Raw genomic sequence first — 15,430 nt, forward strand, 5'->3', positions numbered from 1 at the left:
GAACTGAGCCTCTAGGAGCTCCAGCAAGGTACTCAGACATTCCCTGGTGGGGAATCCACACTGAGACCTCAGTACCCCACAGCTCCCTCCTGCCTGAGGGGATAAAGGAGTGCCTTGCCCCGTGACTGTAAACTGCAAACAGGTAGAGAAGACAGGTGCAGCTGCTGCGCAGTGAATGGGCACCTTGGCTTTCACCTCTTCTGATAGCCCAGGGGCAGGGTCACCTCTACTCTCCATTTTATACAGGAGGAAACTGAGGCTTAGAAAGGGTTGACTGTAAGCTCCAGTGATAAATGGGGATCTGAGAGTCAAACTCTGGCACCTTGGGGTGTCTGATCACTGCCCTCTCCTTTCCCTCCTCACAGGGCTTTGAACACCCAATCTATCCTGATGCTATCTGGGCCCCCATCTGCTCCAACCCACCAATGATGAGGAAAATGAGCAAACACAACAAAACAAGACTTTATAGTATTATTGAAATCTGAATTTAAGAAAGAGATCAAGGCGCTGGCCTGGTGGCATAGTAGGTAAATCTTCACGTTCCACTTCAGCCACCAGGGCTCACCAGTTCGTACCTGGCGGGCAGACCTACGCACTGCTTGTGAAGCCATGCTGTAGCAGGCATGCCACCTATAAAGTAGTGGAAGATGGGCACAGATGTTAGCTCAGGGCCAGTCTTCCACAGCAAAAAAGAGGAGGAGTGGCAGCACATGTTAGCTCAAGGCTAATCTTCCTCAAAGCAAGAAAAAAAAGAGAAACAGATGGATAATATGTAACAATGCAGATTAATGTTAAGAATACAATGTATGTGTTCATTACATTGTTCATAGCACAAAAATATTTTTAAGAGTTAAAATATATTCTTCCACTATTGAAAACAATTATCACATTAAAAAAAGAAGTCATGCATGTATTTGAGAATGAGTGAAATTCCAACACATAGTTGTTGCTTCAGTGTCTCACTTGTTAAAGAAAGGGAAAATAACCAAAGTTCACAAAAGAATAAGCAAAACATATTAGCATTTTACCAAAGACACACAAAGAGCAAATAAACATCTGAAAAGCTGCTCATCAGTAATCCTTAGGGAAATGCAACTAAAACAACAATGAAATAGCATGACAAAGTTGTTAAAAGGGCTAAATTAAAAGTGACTTACCACATTTGGTACAGCATAAAGACTTTGTATATTGTGAATTCTGTGTTTAATGAGACTGGAATTTTTGGAAAGCATTTTCCACGTTCACTGCACTTAGTGCAGTGTGAACTATTGATGTGGAAGGTACAGAGTACATCAGCTAAAGAATTTCCCAGATTTACTTCACTCATAAGGCCATGATCCAGTGTGCAGCCTCTCATGTTGTGAGAGAGAAGAGAGTTGGGTAAAAGACTTCCCACATTCACTACACTCATAAGGCCTTTACCCGGTGTGGGCTCTCTGGTGTTTACTGAATTGGGAACTATACCTAAATGATTTCCCACATTCACTGCACTCAAAAGGCCCTTCTCCCGTGTGAACTCTCTGGTGTCGATTATAATGTGAACTACTCATGAAGGATTTCCCACATTCACTGCACTTATATGGCCTTTCTCCTGTGTGAATTCTCTGGTGTCGATTATAATGTGAACTACTCATGAAGGATTTCCCACATTCACTGCACTTATATGGCCTTTCTCCTGTGTGGATTCTCCGGTGTTGAGTAAGTGTTGAGCTATTAGTATAAGATTTCCCACATTCACTACACTCAAAAGGCCTTTCCCCAGTGTGAATTCTTTGGTGTTTTTTGAGTTGGGAAACATCCCTAAAAGATTTCCCACATTCAGTGCACTCATAATCCCTTTCTCCAGTGTGAACTCTCTGGTGTTCATTGAAATGTGAACTGCGCCTGAAAGATTTCCCACACTCACTGCACTTATAAGGCCTTTCTCCTGTGTGAATTGTCCGGTGTCGGACAAGCGTTGAGCTATTGGCATACGATTTCCCACAGTCGATACACCCATAAGGCCTTGACCCAGTGTGAATACTCTGATGAAAACGAAGACTTGAAGAAGACGAGAAAGATTTCCCACATTCATTACACCTATAAGGCTTTTCTCCAGTGTGAAATCTCCAGTGTTGAATGAGATGAGAATTTACTCTAAATGATTTCCCACATTTGCTGCACTCATAAGGCCTTTCTCCAGTGTGAACTCTCTGATGATCACGAAGGGTGCTCCTAATGCTAAAAGATTTCCCACATTCATTGCATTCATATGGCCTCTCTCCCGTGTGAATTCTCTGGTGTACAAGAAGATTGAATCTTATGATGAAGGATTTCCCACATTCACTGCACTCATAAGGCCTTTCTCCACTGTGAACTCTCTGATGATCACAAAGGGTGCTCCTAAGGGTGAAGGATTTCCCACATTCATGGCACTCATAAGGCCTCTCTCCTGTGTGAATTCGCTGGTGACTAACAAGGTGGCATCGTCGGATAAAGGATTTCCCACACTCACTGCACTCATAAGGCCTTTCTCCTGTGTGAACTTGCTGGTGTCTAACAAGGTGACATCTTCGGATAAAGGATTTCCTACATTCACTGCACTCATAAGGCCGTTCTCCTGTGTGCACTCTTTGATGATTACTGAGGTTGGAACCAGATGAAAAAGATTTTCCACATTCACTGCAGCGATGAAGCCTTTCTCCAGTGTGAACTCTCTGATGAGAATGGAGTTGGGAGCTAGAGGTAAAACACTTACCACATTCACTGCACTTGTAAGGCCTTTTTCCAGCGTGAACTCTCTGATGATAATGAAGTCCGGGACAAGAGATAAAAGATTTCCCACATTCACAACACTCATAAGACTTTTTTTTACTATGAACACTCTGGTGTTGAGTGAGGTAAGATGGATGGCTAAAAGATTTCCAACATTCACTGCACTCATAAGGCCTTTTCCCTGTGTGAACTCTCTGGTGTAGAATGAGTCTTGAGCTGTTGGTAAAAGATTTCCCACATTTAATGCACTGAAAAGGCCTTTCTCTTGTATGCATTCTCTGGTGGAGAAAGAGTACCAATCTGTTGGTAAAAGACTTCCCACAATCACGGCATTCATAAGGCCTTTCTCCAGTGTGAACTCTCCAGTGTACAATGAGGTAAAATATTCTTCTAAAAGATTTTCCACACTGAGTACACTCATAATGCCTTTCTCCAGTGTGAACTGTTCGTTGCTGAATAAGGATAGATCTACAGTGATAAGAGTGTGCACATTCACTGCACAAATAATTTTCCCCAGGGTGTCTTCTCCAAGGATAAATGAGGACAGATTTTTGGTGAAAGGAGTGTCCACATTTGCTGCACTTGCACTGCCTTGCTCCAGAATGAATTCTTTGATGCTGCTTGAGCATTGAGCTTCTCCTAAAAGATTTGCCACATTCTCCACACACATGAAGCTTTCTTCCAGTGTGGACTCTCTGGTGAACAATAAATGAGGATTTGTACCTGAATGCTTTCCCACATTCATGGCACACAAAACACTGTCTCCCAACGTGGAATCCCTGGTACTGAACAAGTGTGTGCTTTGGGCTGGAGGCTTTCTTGTATTCTCCCCAGGTGTAATGACTTTTTCTCAGACCTGCCTTGGGAGTCGTGGCCTGTGACACGTCTACAGAAACACAGTGTTCAAAGGGAGCCTCCGCATCCTCTGCTGCCCTCCAGCAACCTGAAGACAAAGAAACCCCGGTGAAGCACATGTTGACTTTAAAGGGAAGGGGAAACTCCATCACAAATGTGTGTCCGTCACATACAGGAAGACGTATATGGAATCCTTTCCAGAAAGGGAGCTGAAATCTGGCTGGGGAAGTGGCTACTGGGCATTACTGGGCCCCTAAGGCAAAATAATAGTGGAGATCTCACCAAGGTTGAACACAAGGATAGGATGTGACACAAAAAAGAGAGGCATATTCTAAAACTTCTTCCTCTGCAAAAGGATTCCTGCAGGACCTTTTGATGGTGACACAAGGCTGTGTAAAAGCATGTGTCCAAATCTAGGAAAACACAACTGTAACAGACTAACTGCTCTTCAAGGCCAACGTAAGATATGCACACACCTCACAGAACATGTGGACCAATGTTTCAGAGCAACAGAGAAAGAGCTATGAGAGAAATGGGTGAGATATGAAGTACGCAGAGGTCAAGAGTCTCCCTGGGTTAAAAGTCAGAGTAGAAAAGAGAAGTAGTAGAACTGATTAGAAGACAAAATATCAACCATGGGGAAGGAAAAGTAGAAATGATGTGTGGCACTGCAATGACAACAAAACACTGGTTAAATGGAAAACATTCCTGATACAATCTGAAAACAGTTCTGACGTCACACCCTCCACAGACTCACGAGGCCCAGGTACCTTGAGTTCCCCTTGCAGCCTTGGCTATTTTGAACCCCTAAAATCTTTGTCACCCCTGACCTCAGCTGATGGAGCTGCACAGTGATTACGTGGCTGGTCCCTCTCTAGAGCCAAAATTGCCACATACCACACAACTGCAACCTCACAACCAACCCAAGGTGACGGTCTTTCCCCACCAAAACCAGCCCCACACGTTTAGAAGAGGTAACTGATCCATCAAACGTCAAGATATCAAAAGGCTGTAAGGAACATGAAAAATTAAGGAAACATGACAACACCAATGAAGCACAATAGGTTTCCAGCAAGTGGCACCAAAGAAACGCAGATCTACAAACTGCTGGACAAAGAATTCAAAATGATTGTTTTAAGGAAAGTCAGCCAGATCCAAGAAAACACAGAGACATGTCAGTGAAATCAGGAAAGCATATATGAAAAAATCAAGGAGTTCAGAGAGAGAGAAAGTAAAAAGAACTTAAACAGAAATTCTGGAGATAAATACAATGAATGAAACGAAAAATAAATAGGGAGCATCAACAGAAAGCTTGATCAAACAGGCAAAACATGTGTGACCTCAATTCAGGTCATTTCAAGTCATCCAGTAAGAGGAGAAAAAAGACAGAAGAAAGACTGTGTAAATTATGGGATTTCACCAAGGGAAATAAAATTTGCATTATGGGAGTGCCACAAGGACAAGTGAGGGACAAAGGGGTAGAAAGCTTATTTAAAGAAATAATGGCTGAAAACTTTCCAAACCAGGAGAGGGATGTATGTGCACATTCAGGTACATGATGCTCATAGGTCCTTATACAGATTCAATCCAAAGGGATCTTCACCAAGACACAGTAAAATAAAACTTTCAAAAGTAAAAGACAAAGAGAATTTTGAAAGCAGGAAGAGAAAAGAAATTTAATGCATACATGGGAACCACCATAAGGCCATAAATGGATTTAACAGCAGAAATTGGGCTGACCTGGAGAGAGTGGAATAACAAATTCAAAATGCTGAAAGAAAAAATCTGCCAAATAAGAATGCTTCATCCACCAAAGCTGTCCTTCAAAAATGAAGGAAAGATAAAGTCTTTCCTAGACAAAGAAAAGCTGAGTGAGTCTATCACCACTCAACCTGCCTTACCAGAAAGGCCAAAGTCAGTTCTTCAAGCTGAAATGAAGACACTAATTAGAAATCTGAAAACATACAAAAATTCAAAGCACAGTGGTAAAGACAAGTATCTATTCAAACTCACAACACACCAATACTGTAATATGGTGGTGTGTAAATCACCTACCTCTGGTATAAAGAACATTAAAAATAACCATAGTCACAATAATTCATGATTAAACAATATAAAAAGATAGAAACTGTGACATCATAAAATGGAGGGAGGATGGGCTACTAAAAGGGTAATTTTTATGAGATTTACATTAAGTTACAATCAGCTTAAAACAGACTGTTGTAAGATGTTCCATGTAAATCTCATGGTAACCATAAAGCAAAAACCCACAACAGATAAAGAGAAAGGAATCAGAGCATAGAATTATGGAAAATCATCAAATCACAAAGGAAGATAGGAGGAAAGGAAAAAAGGGACTACAAAAAAGCCAGAACAATTAACAAGATGGCAACTGACAAGTCCTTACAAAATTCTCCAATCAAAAGACACATAGTCGCTGAACGGATAAACAAAACAAGACTCAATTACATGTTCCCTACAGAGATACACGTTAGTTCCAAGGACACAAGCTGAAAGTGAAGCAATCCAAAAAATTTTTCCATGCAAATGCAAATCAAAAAAGAGCAGCTTAAACTTACAGGACTTTAACTCAAAACCTGTCACAGAAGACAAAGAAAAGTCATTATATAATGATAAAGGAGTCGATTCATCTAGAAAATATAACAATTATAAGCATACATGCACCCAACATCAGAGCAGCTAAATATATTAAGCAAGTATTAACACATTGGAAGGTAGAAAAGACAACTACAAAATACTAATAGTTGACTTCAATATCCATCTTTCAAGAATGGGTAAATCATCCAGATAAATAATCAGAAAATATTTGACTTGAACTCAACTTCAGATCAAATGGATCTAACAAATACAGAACATTCTATGCAACTACAGCAGAATACACATTCTTCTCAAGTGGACACAGAACATTCTCTAGGACAGAGCACATCTTAGGTCGCAAAACAAGTCTAAACAGATATAGTAAGACTGAAATATCAAGAAGCTTATCCGACTACAAAGAGGTGAAACTAGAAATCAGTAACAGGATGAAAGCAGGAAAGTTTACAACGTGTGCACATTAAAAAAAACACTCCTGGGGGCCGGCCCCACGGCCGAGTGGTTAAGTTTGCATGCTCTGCTTCTGCAGCCCAGGGTTTTGTCAGTTCGGATCCTGGGCGCAGACATGGCACCGCTCGTCAGGCTATGCTGAGGCGGCATCCCACATGCCACAGCTAGAAGGACCCACAACTAAAATATACAATTATATGCTGGAGGGATTCAGGGAGAAAAAAAGCAGGGGGGAAAAACACTCCTGAACAATCAGTGGGATAAAGAAAAAAATTAAAATGAAAAATAATCTTGAGACAAATGAAAATGGAAAAAAACCAGGCTAAAACATATGAAAAGCAGCAAAAGAAGTTCTAAGAGTAAAGTTCATAGCAATCAATGCCTAAATTAAGGAAAAACATCTCAAATAAACAACCTAACCTTATACCACAGGGAACTAGGAAAAGAATAACAAACTAGGCCAAAATTTGGGGGAACAAAGAAAAATAACAGATCAGAGCAGAAATAAATGAAATATAGACTAGATAAACAATAGAAAAGAGCAATAAAGCTAAGAGTTGGTTTTTGAAAAGAAACAAAGTCAACAAATCTTTAGCTAGACTAACTTAGAAAAGAGAGAAGATTCAAGTCAGAACTGAAACAGGAGACATTAAAACTGATACTGCAGGGGGCTGGCCCACTATTTAAAGAAATAATGGCTGAAAACTTTCCAAAGTTTTCAGTGGCCGAGTGGTTAAGTTCGCGCACTCCGCTGTGGTGGCCAAGGGTTTCGCTGATTCAGATCCTGGGCACAAACACGGCACCACTCATCAGGCCATGCTGAGGTGGCATCCCACATGCCACAACTAGAAGGACCCACAACTAAAATATACAACTATGTTCTGGGGGGATTTGAGGAGAAAAAGCAAAAAAAAAACCAAAAAAGACTGGCAACTGCTGTTAGCTCAGGTGCCAATCTTAAAAAAAAAAAAAAAAAAGACTGCAGAAACACAAACATCTTAAGAGACTACTATGAACTCGACTAACTAGAAGAAATGGATAAATTCCTATAAATACACACCCTGTCAAGACTGAATCATAAAGAATAGAAAATCTGAACAGACCAATAATGAGTAAGGAAATAGAGTCATTCATTGAAAATCTCCCAACAAAGAAAAGCCCAGGACTAGATAGATTCGCTGGTCAATTCTACCAGAGTTTAAGGAGAATTAAAATCAATCCTTCCTCAACTCTTCCAAAACACTGAAGAGAAAGGAAAATGTCCAAACTCAATTTTCAAGGCCAGCATTACCCTGATACCAAAGCAAGATAAGGAAATTACAAGAAAATTAAATTATAGGTCAATATCATTGAGAAACATAGAAGGAAAAAGTCCACAACAAAATAACTAGCAAACCAAATTCAGCATATTCAAAGAATCTGACAGTATAATCAAGTGGGACTTATCCCTGGGATGCAAGGATGGCCCGCCACAGGTAAATCAATAAATGGATACACCGTATTAACAGAATAAAGGATAAAAATCATATGATCATTTAATAGATGCAGAAAAAGTGCTTAATAAAACTGAGCATACTTTCATGTTAAAAACGCTAAAGAAATTAGACATAGAAAGACTGTACCTCAATATAATAAAGGCTATATACAATACACTCACAATAATATCACACTTAACAGTTAAAACCTAAAAGCTTTTCCTCTAAAAGCAGGAACAAGACAAGATGCCCACTCTCCTCACTTCTACTCAACAGAGTTCTGGAAAGTCTAGCCAGAGCACTTAGGCAAGAAAAAGGATCAAAAGGATTCAAAATCATAAAAGAGAACGTAAAACTCTGTGTTTGCACAAGACATAATCATATAGATAGAAAACCCTGAACTCCACCAAAAAACTCTTACAACTACAAAACAAATTTAGGAAAGTTGCAGGATACAGAAGCAACATACAAAAATCAGTTGTGTTTCTAAACACTCACAGTGAAATATCTGAACAAGAAATAAAGAGAGCAATATACTTACATCATCATCAAAAACAATTAAATATATACAAATAAATTTAACTTAGAAGATGAAAGATCTGGACTCTGAAAAGTATAAGACACTGATCAAAGAAAGAGAAGACACAAATAAAGAGAAAGATATCCCATGTCTTGGAGTGGAGGAATTAATATGGTTAAAATGCCCATGGGGATGGCCCCATGACCAAGTGGTTATGTTCTCACACTCAGCTTCCAGCGGCCCAGGGTTTGCCAGTTTGGACCCTGGGCACAGACCTAGCAGTGCTCATCAGGACATGCTGAGGCAGCATCCCACATAAAAGAACTAGAAGGACCTACAACTAAACTAAAATATGGGCAAAGGAGCTGACATACAAATGGCAAACAGGAATATGAAAAATAGCTCTTCCTCAATACTCATCAGGAAAATGTAAATCCAAACTACAACGAGATATCACCTCATACCTTAGGATGGCTATCATCAAAAACAGGAGAGAGAAATGTTGGCAAGGGTATGGAGAGAAGGGAGCCCTTGCACACTGTTATAGAATGGAAATTGGTAGCACCATTATGAAAAAGAGTGTGGAACTGCCCTGAAAAATTCAAAATATGAATACGACATGATCCAGCAATCCCATTTCTTGGTACGTACCTGAAGGAAATGAAATCAGAATGTGGGAGAGATAGTCTGCCCTCTCACGTTTGCTGCAGCATTATTCACAACACACAAGATACAGAAACAACCTGACTGACCATAAATGAATAAATGGATTAAAAAAAGGGTGATGGGGGCCAGCCTGGTGGCGCAGCGGTTAAGTGTGCACATTGCACTTCAGCAGCCTGGGGTTCACCGGTTCAGATCCTGGGTGCGGACATGGCACTACTTGGCAAGCCATGCTGTGGTAGGCATCCCACATATAAAGTTGAGGAAGATGGGCATAGATGTTAGCTCAGGGCCAGTCTTCCTCAGCAAAAAGAGGAGGATTGGCAGCAGTTAGCTCAGGGCTAATCTTCCTTTAAAAAAAAAAAGGGTGATGTACACATACACACCTGGATTATTACTCAGCCTTAAAAAAAAGAAATCTTATATGTGACAATATGGATGAATCTGGAGGGCAGTGTGCTGAGTGAAATAAGCCAGTCTGAGAAAGACAACTACGGTATGATATCACTTATATGTGGAATCTAAAACAAAATGTAGAACTCATACACAGTAGAATGCCAGGGCCTGGGGAGTGGGCAAGGTGGGGAACTGTTGTTCAAAAGGTACAAACCTTCAGTAAAGACGAATAACTTGAGAGGATCTAAATTACAACATGGTGATTACAGTTAATAATATTGCATTTTACACTTGAAATTTACCAGGAGAGTATACATTAAGTGTCCTTATAAAAAAAAAAAGTAACCATATGAGACGACAGAAATATTTATTAATTGGATTATGGAATTACTTCATAATGTATACATATATGAAATCATGACACTGTACACTTTAAATACACACCATTTAATAGTATGACAACAATAGGGGCTGGCCTGGTGGCACCGCGGTTAAGTGCACATGTTCTGCTTCTCGGCAGCCTGGGGTTCACCGGTTCAGATCCTGGGTGCATACATGGCGCCGCTTGGCACGCCATGCTGTGGTAGGTGTCCCACATATAAAGAGTAGAGGAAGATGGGCACAGATGTTAGCTCAGGGCCAGTCTTCCTCAGCAAAAAGAGGAGGATTGGAAGCAGTTGGCTCAGGGCTAATCTTCCTCAAAAAAAAAGAAAAAGAAAGAAAGAAAGAAAGAATGACAACAACAGAAGGAAAAAAAGAGAGATCTAAACTAAACAATAGACACCCTGCAAGAGGGTCTTGAAAACTGGCCATAATCCAGGTAAGCAGTGACCATGACAACACCTGCAACTCCACACACAGACAAGCACGAGGAAACGTCAGCTAAAAGAAGCCATCAAACCCTGGGATACAGAAGTGCCAGGGAGTTGGACACGTTCACCTACCCACGGAGAGGGCAAGCAAGGCGCCATCCACTAGCCTCACTGCAAGACTACTGACCTGGAATCCTTCCCTGTGAGGGCTCAGTACAGAGGGTACTGGGACTGCACAGGCGAGAAGAGGGCGGTGCACACACCCAGCCCTAACATCACAGCACCACCCAGAAAGCTGGGGAAGAAAGCAGTGCCCAGACTACTCTGTCAGAAGAACAAAGCAGCCCCTGGAGAAAGGGGGGGTGAGACAGGATACAAAGCCTAGTCCAGGTCACGGGGAAGGAGAGGGCCTTACCCAGTGAGGATATGAGTGTAAAGTTCTCCAGCATCACATCGTGGTACAAGTCCCTCTGAGCTTCATCAAGGAGCCTCCACTCCTCCCAAGAGAAGTACACGGCAACGTCTCCAAAGGTCAAACTCTCCTGTTAAGATGGGGACAGATGAAACCATGAACTTTCTCCCTCTCAGAACCCACAGGCCCTCACCTTACACAACTACTCCACATTCCTCCCTCCAGAGCTCAGCTCCCCACCTCACAGGGGATACCAGGCCGTTGCCACTGACACCTGTTCTTTCCTCAGGGTCCCAATCATCACTGTGTTCAGCCCTCAGAAATAACAGGCAGGGCGACACAGATGCCACCCAAGCCCTGGGCCAGGCTGGCAGGGCCCCATCCCTCCTGTCAAGCAATTCCCCTGCATCTTCCAGAGTGAAGCTACAAGACACAGCTAAACGTGGGCTCATGCTTCACCCCTAAGTCCCCACTACACGGGCCTTGGGGCCCTCAGCTCACACCACCTATGTAAATACAAACCATGATGGAGACACCACATTCTCACGTCTTCAGTCCCCACAGCTCTGCCACCTCCCTGCCCTACAACACGGGCATCTCCCTGCACTCACCCATGGACGCGACACATGGCACCCAGAGAGCGCTTCACAAACTCAAACACAATCCAGTACCTTCCCAGTCCTCGGATGGATACCACAGCCAGGGAAAGCCCCAGATGCTGCTTTGAAGGCCTCCCCACCTGCCTCTGATCCTTGCTTCAAGATCAGCCACCCAGAACCACATGTGAATTTCAGATACCCATGACCCTTTTCCACTTCTGTCATGCACTTTCTGTCCCCTCAGCAGCCACAATCCACCTCGCCCCACTAAATCTTCCTTAAAACCCCAGCCCATACGGTCTCCCTGCCAGGCACAGTGAGTCTCACAACTGACTACATTCACCCCAGATCTTACCCACCAGCAAGACTCGAACAGCCCAGACCCCATCAGGGCTCAACACACAATTCTAGTGAATGTGAACAGTAGAGAATTCGCAGGAGCCCCAGTCTCACTGTCAACTTGTCTCATTTACTCCTCTGCCTCTGAAGGCATCTCCCACCAACTCATCCCATGGAAGCCTTGGCCACCTGCCAGATCATGATCTCTCCCACACCCTTCCATGGCGACGGCCCTCCCTCACCTGTGTTTCTCATACTCAGGAACCTCAACCAGGTGCTAAGCAACAGAAACATTCCTCAGCATGCACCCTCATCTTTCTGATTTGCTAAAGCATTACCACTATATCCTGGATTCTCCTTCCTAAATGTGATCCAAAGCTCCACCCTGGTCCTCACAAGAGCCACAACAGCCATTTGAAAGTCTCCATCCTGAACCCCTCCCCAGATTTCCAGACCTGTGTCTCCAGATGCCCACTTGACGCCTCCACTCACTGTTCTCTGAAACATGTGAGACTCTTAACAGGGCCCGAATAAAACTTCTGACATTCCCAAGGAAAATAAACCTACCGACAAATTCCAGATCCCACTTGATGGAGCTTCCATCCCTTCAGCGGCTACAACCCAAAACCCTGGAGTCATCCCTAACCTCTCCTTCAATTTTGTAGCTGTTAGTGCCATCAAGTCAATTCAGCCTCCTGGTGATCCTGTGTACAGCAGAGCGGAAAACCCTGTCCAGTGTTGTTTGCGCCATCTTCTCATCTCCCAGTGCTCCCAACACCAGATGTTGTTCTGCTGTTATTCATAGGGTTTTCATGGCCAATTTTTTGGAAATGGGTGGCCAAGTCCTTCTTAGTCTTTCTTAATTTGGAAGCTCCACAGAAACCTGTCCACCTTGGGTAACTCCGCTGGTATTTAAAGTACTGGTGGCACAGCTTTCAGCATCACAACAAGCAGCTGCCACAGTATGACATGTGACAAAAACGGGCTGTGGCTCCGTCAAGGAAACAAACCCAGGCTGCAGCAGTGAGAACATCAAATCTTAACCACTGAACTTGGCCCTTCTTCAATAACAGAGCTAGAATCCAGACTTTTCTCCCACCTCCATGGCCACAACTCGGTTCATCAACACAGGGAACACAGCAGTAGCCTCCTCCTGAGTTCTTGCCTCCTCCCTTAACCCACAGTCTGTGCTCTTCTCTGCAGGAGATGGAGCCTCCTAAGACCTGGGTAAGACCACCTACCTCCTCTTATCCAGACCTCTCACTATGTCCATAATAGACACCTAACTTCTCAGGCGGCCACATTACAGGACTGATTCCTGACTCCCTACTCTTTGTTTCTGACGGAAAGAATGGAGACCTGCTGTCCCCTGTCTCCAGCTCAGTCACACCTCCAAGCATTTGCACACGCTGGTATCCGTTCCTGGGATAACCTTCTACACCTGTTTATACTGGTTGTCAGAAATGGGAACACTTCCATGTTACCCTCGGCCTGCACTCAGGACACAGGGCTTGGGGGTATCCTCAGGGTCCCCGCACCCGAGAGCTGTGAATGCAGCAAGTCTCAGGACGCCACAATCACGGACACCACACGGCTGGTGTTAGTACCACTGAGGGGTTGGGACACCCTCTCCTTCCCTGTGCAGGTTCCATAAGTGCTTTTTCCTGTCCCAGAACCTGTGGGGAGAGGCAGGCCACCACGGCTGGACCCCGCCCTCACTCACTGGCCTCCGGGCCTCAGTCCTCAGAGCCGCCTCGGACCAGCTCTGCGCCCTCGGACCAGGACTCCGCTCCCCGCGCCTCCCCGACCTCCTCACCCATTCCCGTCCGTTCTCTCCGAGCAGCTCCTGGACAACTTTTGAAACCCCAACACGCACCGCGTCCCTCTCTGGTCACAGCCCTCCCGGCTCCGGGGCCCTCGGACTGAAGGAGCAGCCCCTCCCCTGCCGGTCCAGGGGGGAACCCTCCTCACGCCGTTCCCTGCGGACCCCGGGACCCTCTGCCCGGGACCCTCGCCCGCAGCCCGGCCCCCGCCCGCAGCCACAGGCCCCACGAGCGCCTCCCCGGCCCGGCCCCGGGGCCTGGGCTGCAGGCCCGGGAGCAGCGCCCGCCCGAGGGCTGGAGCTCGGGCTGCGCTGCGGGCGGGGCGGCCCGGAGCCGAGCGCTCACCTGAGCCGGCTCCCTCCGCGGGGCCGCCGCCATCGGCCTCAGGGGCGGAGCGGGGCCGGGAGCGGCGGGAGACGAGGCGCCGGGCGCGGCGCTCCCTGGCCCGGGCCTGGCGCGGGGCCCCGGGCGGCGTCGCCGAGCCTCAGGGCGCCTCCTCTCGCGCCTCCCCGTCCGTCCCCTCAGCTCCGACCAGGCGCTCCTGAGCTTCTGTTCGGGTGAAGGATCTCTTACCCAGCACTCCGCAGCAAGAAGAAACCTACAGCCACCAAGATGGCTGCCGCTAGGAAAACACCGGAAGCCCCGCCCCAAATGTTGAATCGCATGGAACTGCTTCCACCCTGACGTTTCATTGGCTCAACTCGGCGCACGTCCTTCCGGCAAATATAGTTCCTCTGGGAGGAACTCAAGTGCTCAAGAGGCTACAGGGAAGGATGTTCTCCATGCTGACCGCCGAGAGAGTTGGCTACTCTGAATCCTGAGAAATGCTGCAAATCGGTGCTCCTACCCAGAGATGGGCTTTGCTCCTTGGTAAAGGTAGCGAATACATGTAATTTCAGACTTCAGCAGGTGAAGGTCAGCCTGCTTGCTCCTATACAATAAAACTATTATTTGAGATGCTTGAAATCAACTGATCTAAATGGCCATGTCATTCCATGGAGTCAGCATGACATAAAATTAGTCCACGCGTAGTTGGATACATTATGTTATTGCTCTTCAAATGCGTGTGGCCTGAGGCAATAGTCAGTTTTGTGAGTTCTATTAAGATTAGCTAGGTACAAGAGAGGACACTCTGTACAGGGCCATGACTGGCAAGAAAGAAGAGGGCTATTGTGAATTAGGTGAAGAAGCAGGAGTTGGACTTCTAGTTCCCATAGAAAACCTCTCTCATGCCTGTAGAGTCAGCGATTGTGTCCTACACATTGAGGAATATTTTTGTCTATATAACATTTCTGACTCCATATCCTAAGATATGCTCAATTCGTTTTAGTGAACAGAGATCCACCTCAAATGAAGAGCTCCTTAACTAACTGTGTTTTGGTAGGGGTCATTGGTAGCAACTCTCATAGTCACAGCACATTTGTAAATGGAGTATCTGAACTCCAAGATGAAGGGAGCATCTTAAGCCCATGATCTGATGTCCTTCCTGCTAAGTGATTATCATTTTCCTGTAATTGCAGGTACAGTTCTTCATGGGGAATTGAGATTATCTCAGAAAAATAGTTTCAAAATGCAAGTTTCAGAAAGTTATTCATAATGTTTATGTAGTTATTCAAAGATAGTGGCAGAAGTGGTTGTGGGGAAATATCAGAGGAGGTTGAAGAAAATTAACACTTCAGAGAAAATTTGGTAGGGCTTTAATACTTGAAAACATTA

The 15,430-nt window shown here is 44.6% G+C and overlaps 1 protein-coding gene across 2 annotated transcripts; it reads right to left on the bottom strand.

Annotated features, from left to right (window-relative positions):
• Nucleotides 1-1,003: 1,003 nt before the first annotated feature.
• Nucleotides 1,004-14,376, bottom strand: LOC106846648 (zinc finger protein 850-like). Of its 2 annotated transcripts, none has more exons than XM_070498688.1 (3): nucleotides 14,288-14,376; nucleotides 10,957-11,083; nucleotides 1,004-3,697 (listed from the first exon to the last, which is right to left on the bottom strand). In XM_070498688.1, exons 2-3 carry the CDS (start codon nucleotides 10,988-10,990, stop codon nucleotides 1,419-1,421), a joined length of 2,313 nt encoding a protein of 770 aa, XP_070354789.1. In that variant the 5' UTR covers nucleotides 10,991-11,083; nucleotides 14,288-14,376; the 3' UTR covers nucleotides 1,004-1,418. The 2 variants fall into 2 exon arrangements, with proteins under 2 accessions (XP_070354789.1, XP_044615114.1); XM_044759179.2 differs by having other exon boundaries at nucleotides 14,060-14,364.
• Nucleotides 14,377-15,430: the final 1,054 nt, after the last annotated feature.

Source organism: Equus asinus, chromosome 26 (genome assembly GCF_041296235.1).
Source record: "Equus asinus isolate D_3611 breed Donkey chromosome 26, EquAss-T2T_v2, whole genome shotgun sequence".
Lineage (NCBI taxonomy): Eukaryota > Metazoa > Chordata > Mammalia > Perissodactyla > Equidae > Equus > Equus asinus.

What these genes read in the sequence shown, in the direction of transcription:
- LOC106846648 (XM_044759179.2), bottom strand. Translation starts at nt 14,092, where the DNA reads ATGGCGGCGGCCCCGCGGAGGGAGCCGGCTCAG. An exon ending in CGCGGAGGGAGCCGGCTCAG is followed by an intron (nt 11,084 to 14,059) that starts GTGAGCGCTCGG and finishes CCATCTTAACAG; the next exon opens with GAGAGTTTGACCTTTGGAGA. An exon ending in TACACTCATATCCTCACTGG is followed by an intron (nt 3,698 to 10,956) that starts GTAAGGCCCTCT and finishes CTTTGTCTTCAG; the next exon opens with GTTGCTGGAGGGCAGCAGAG.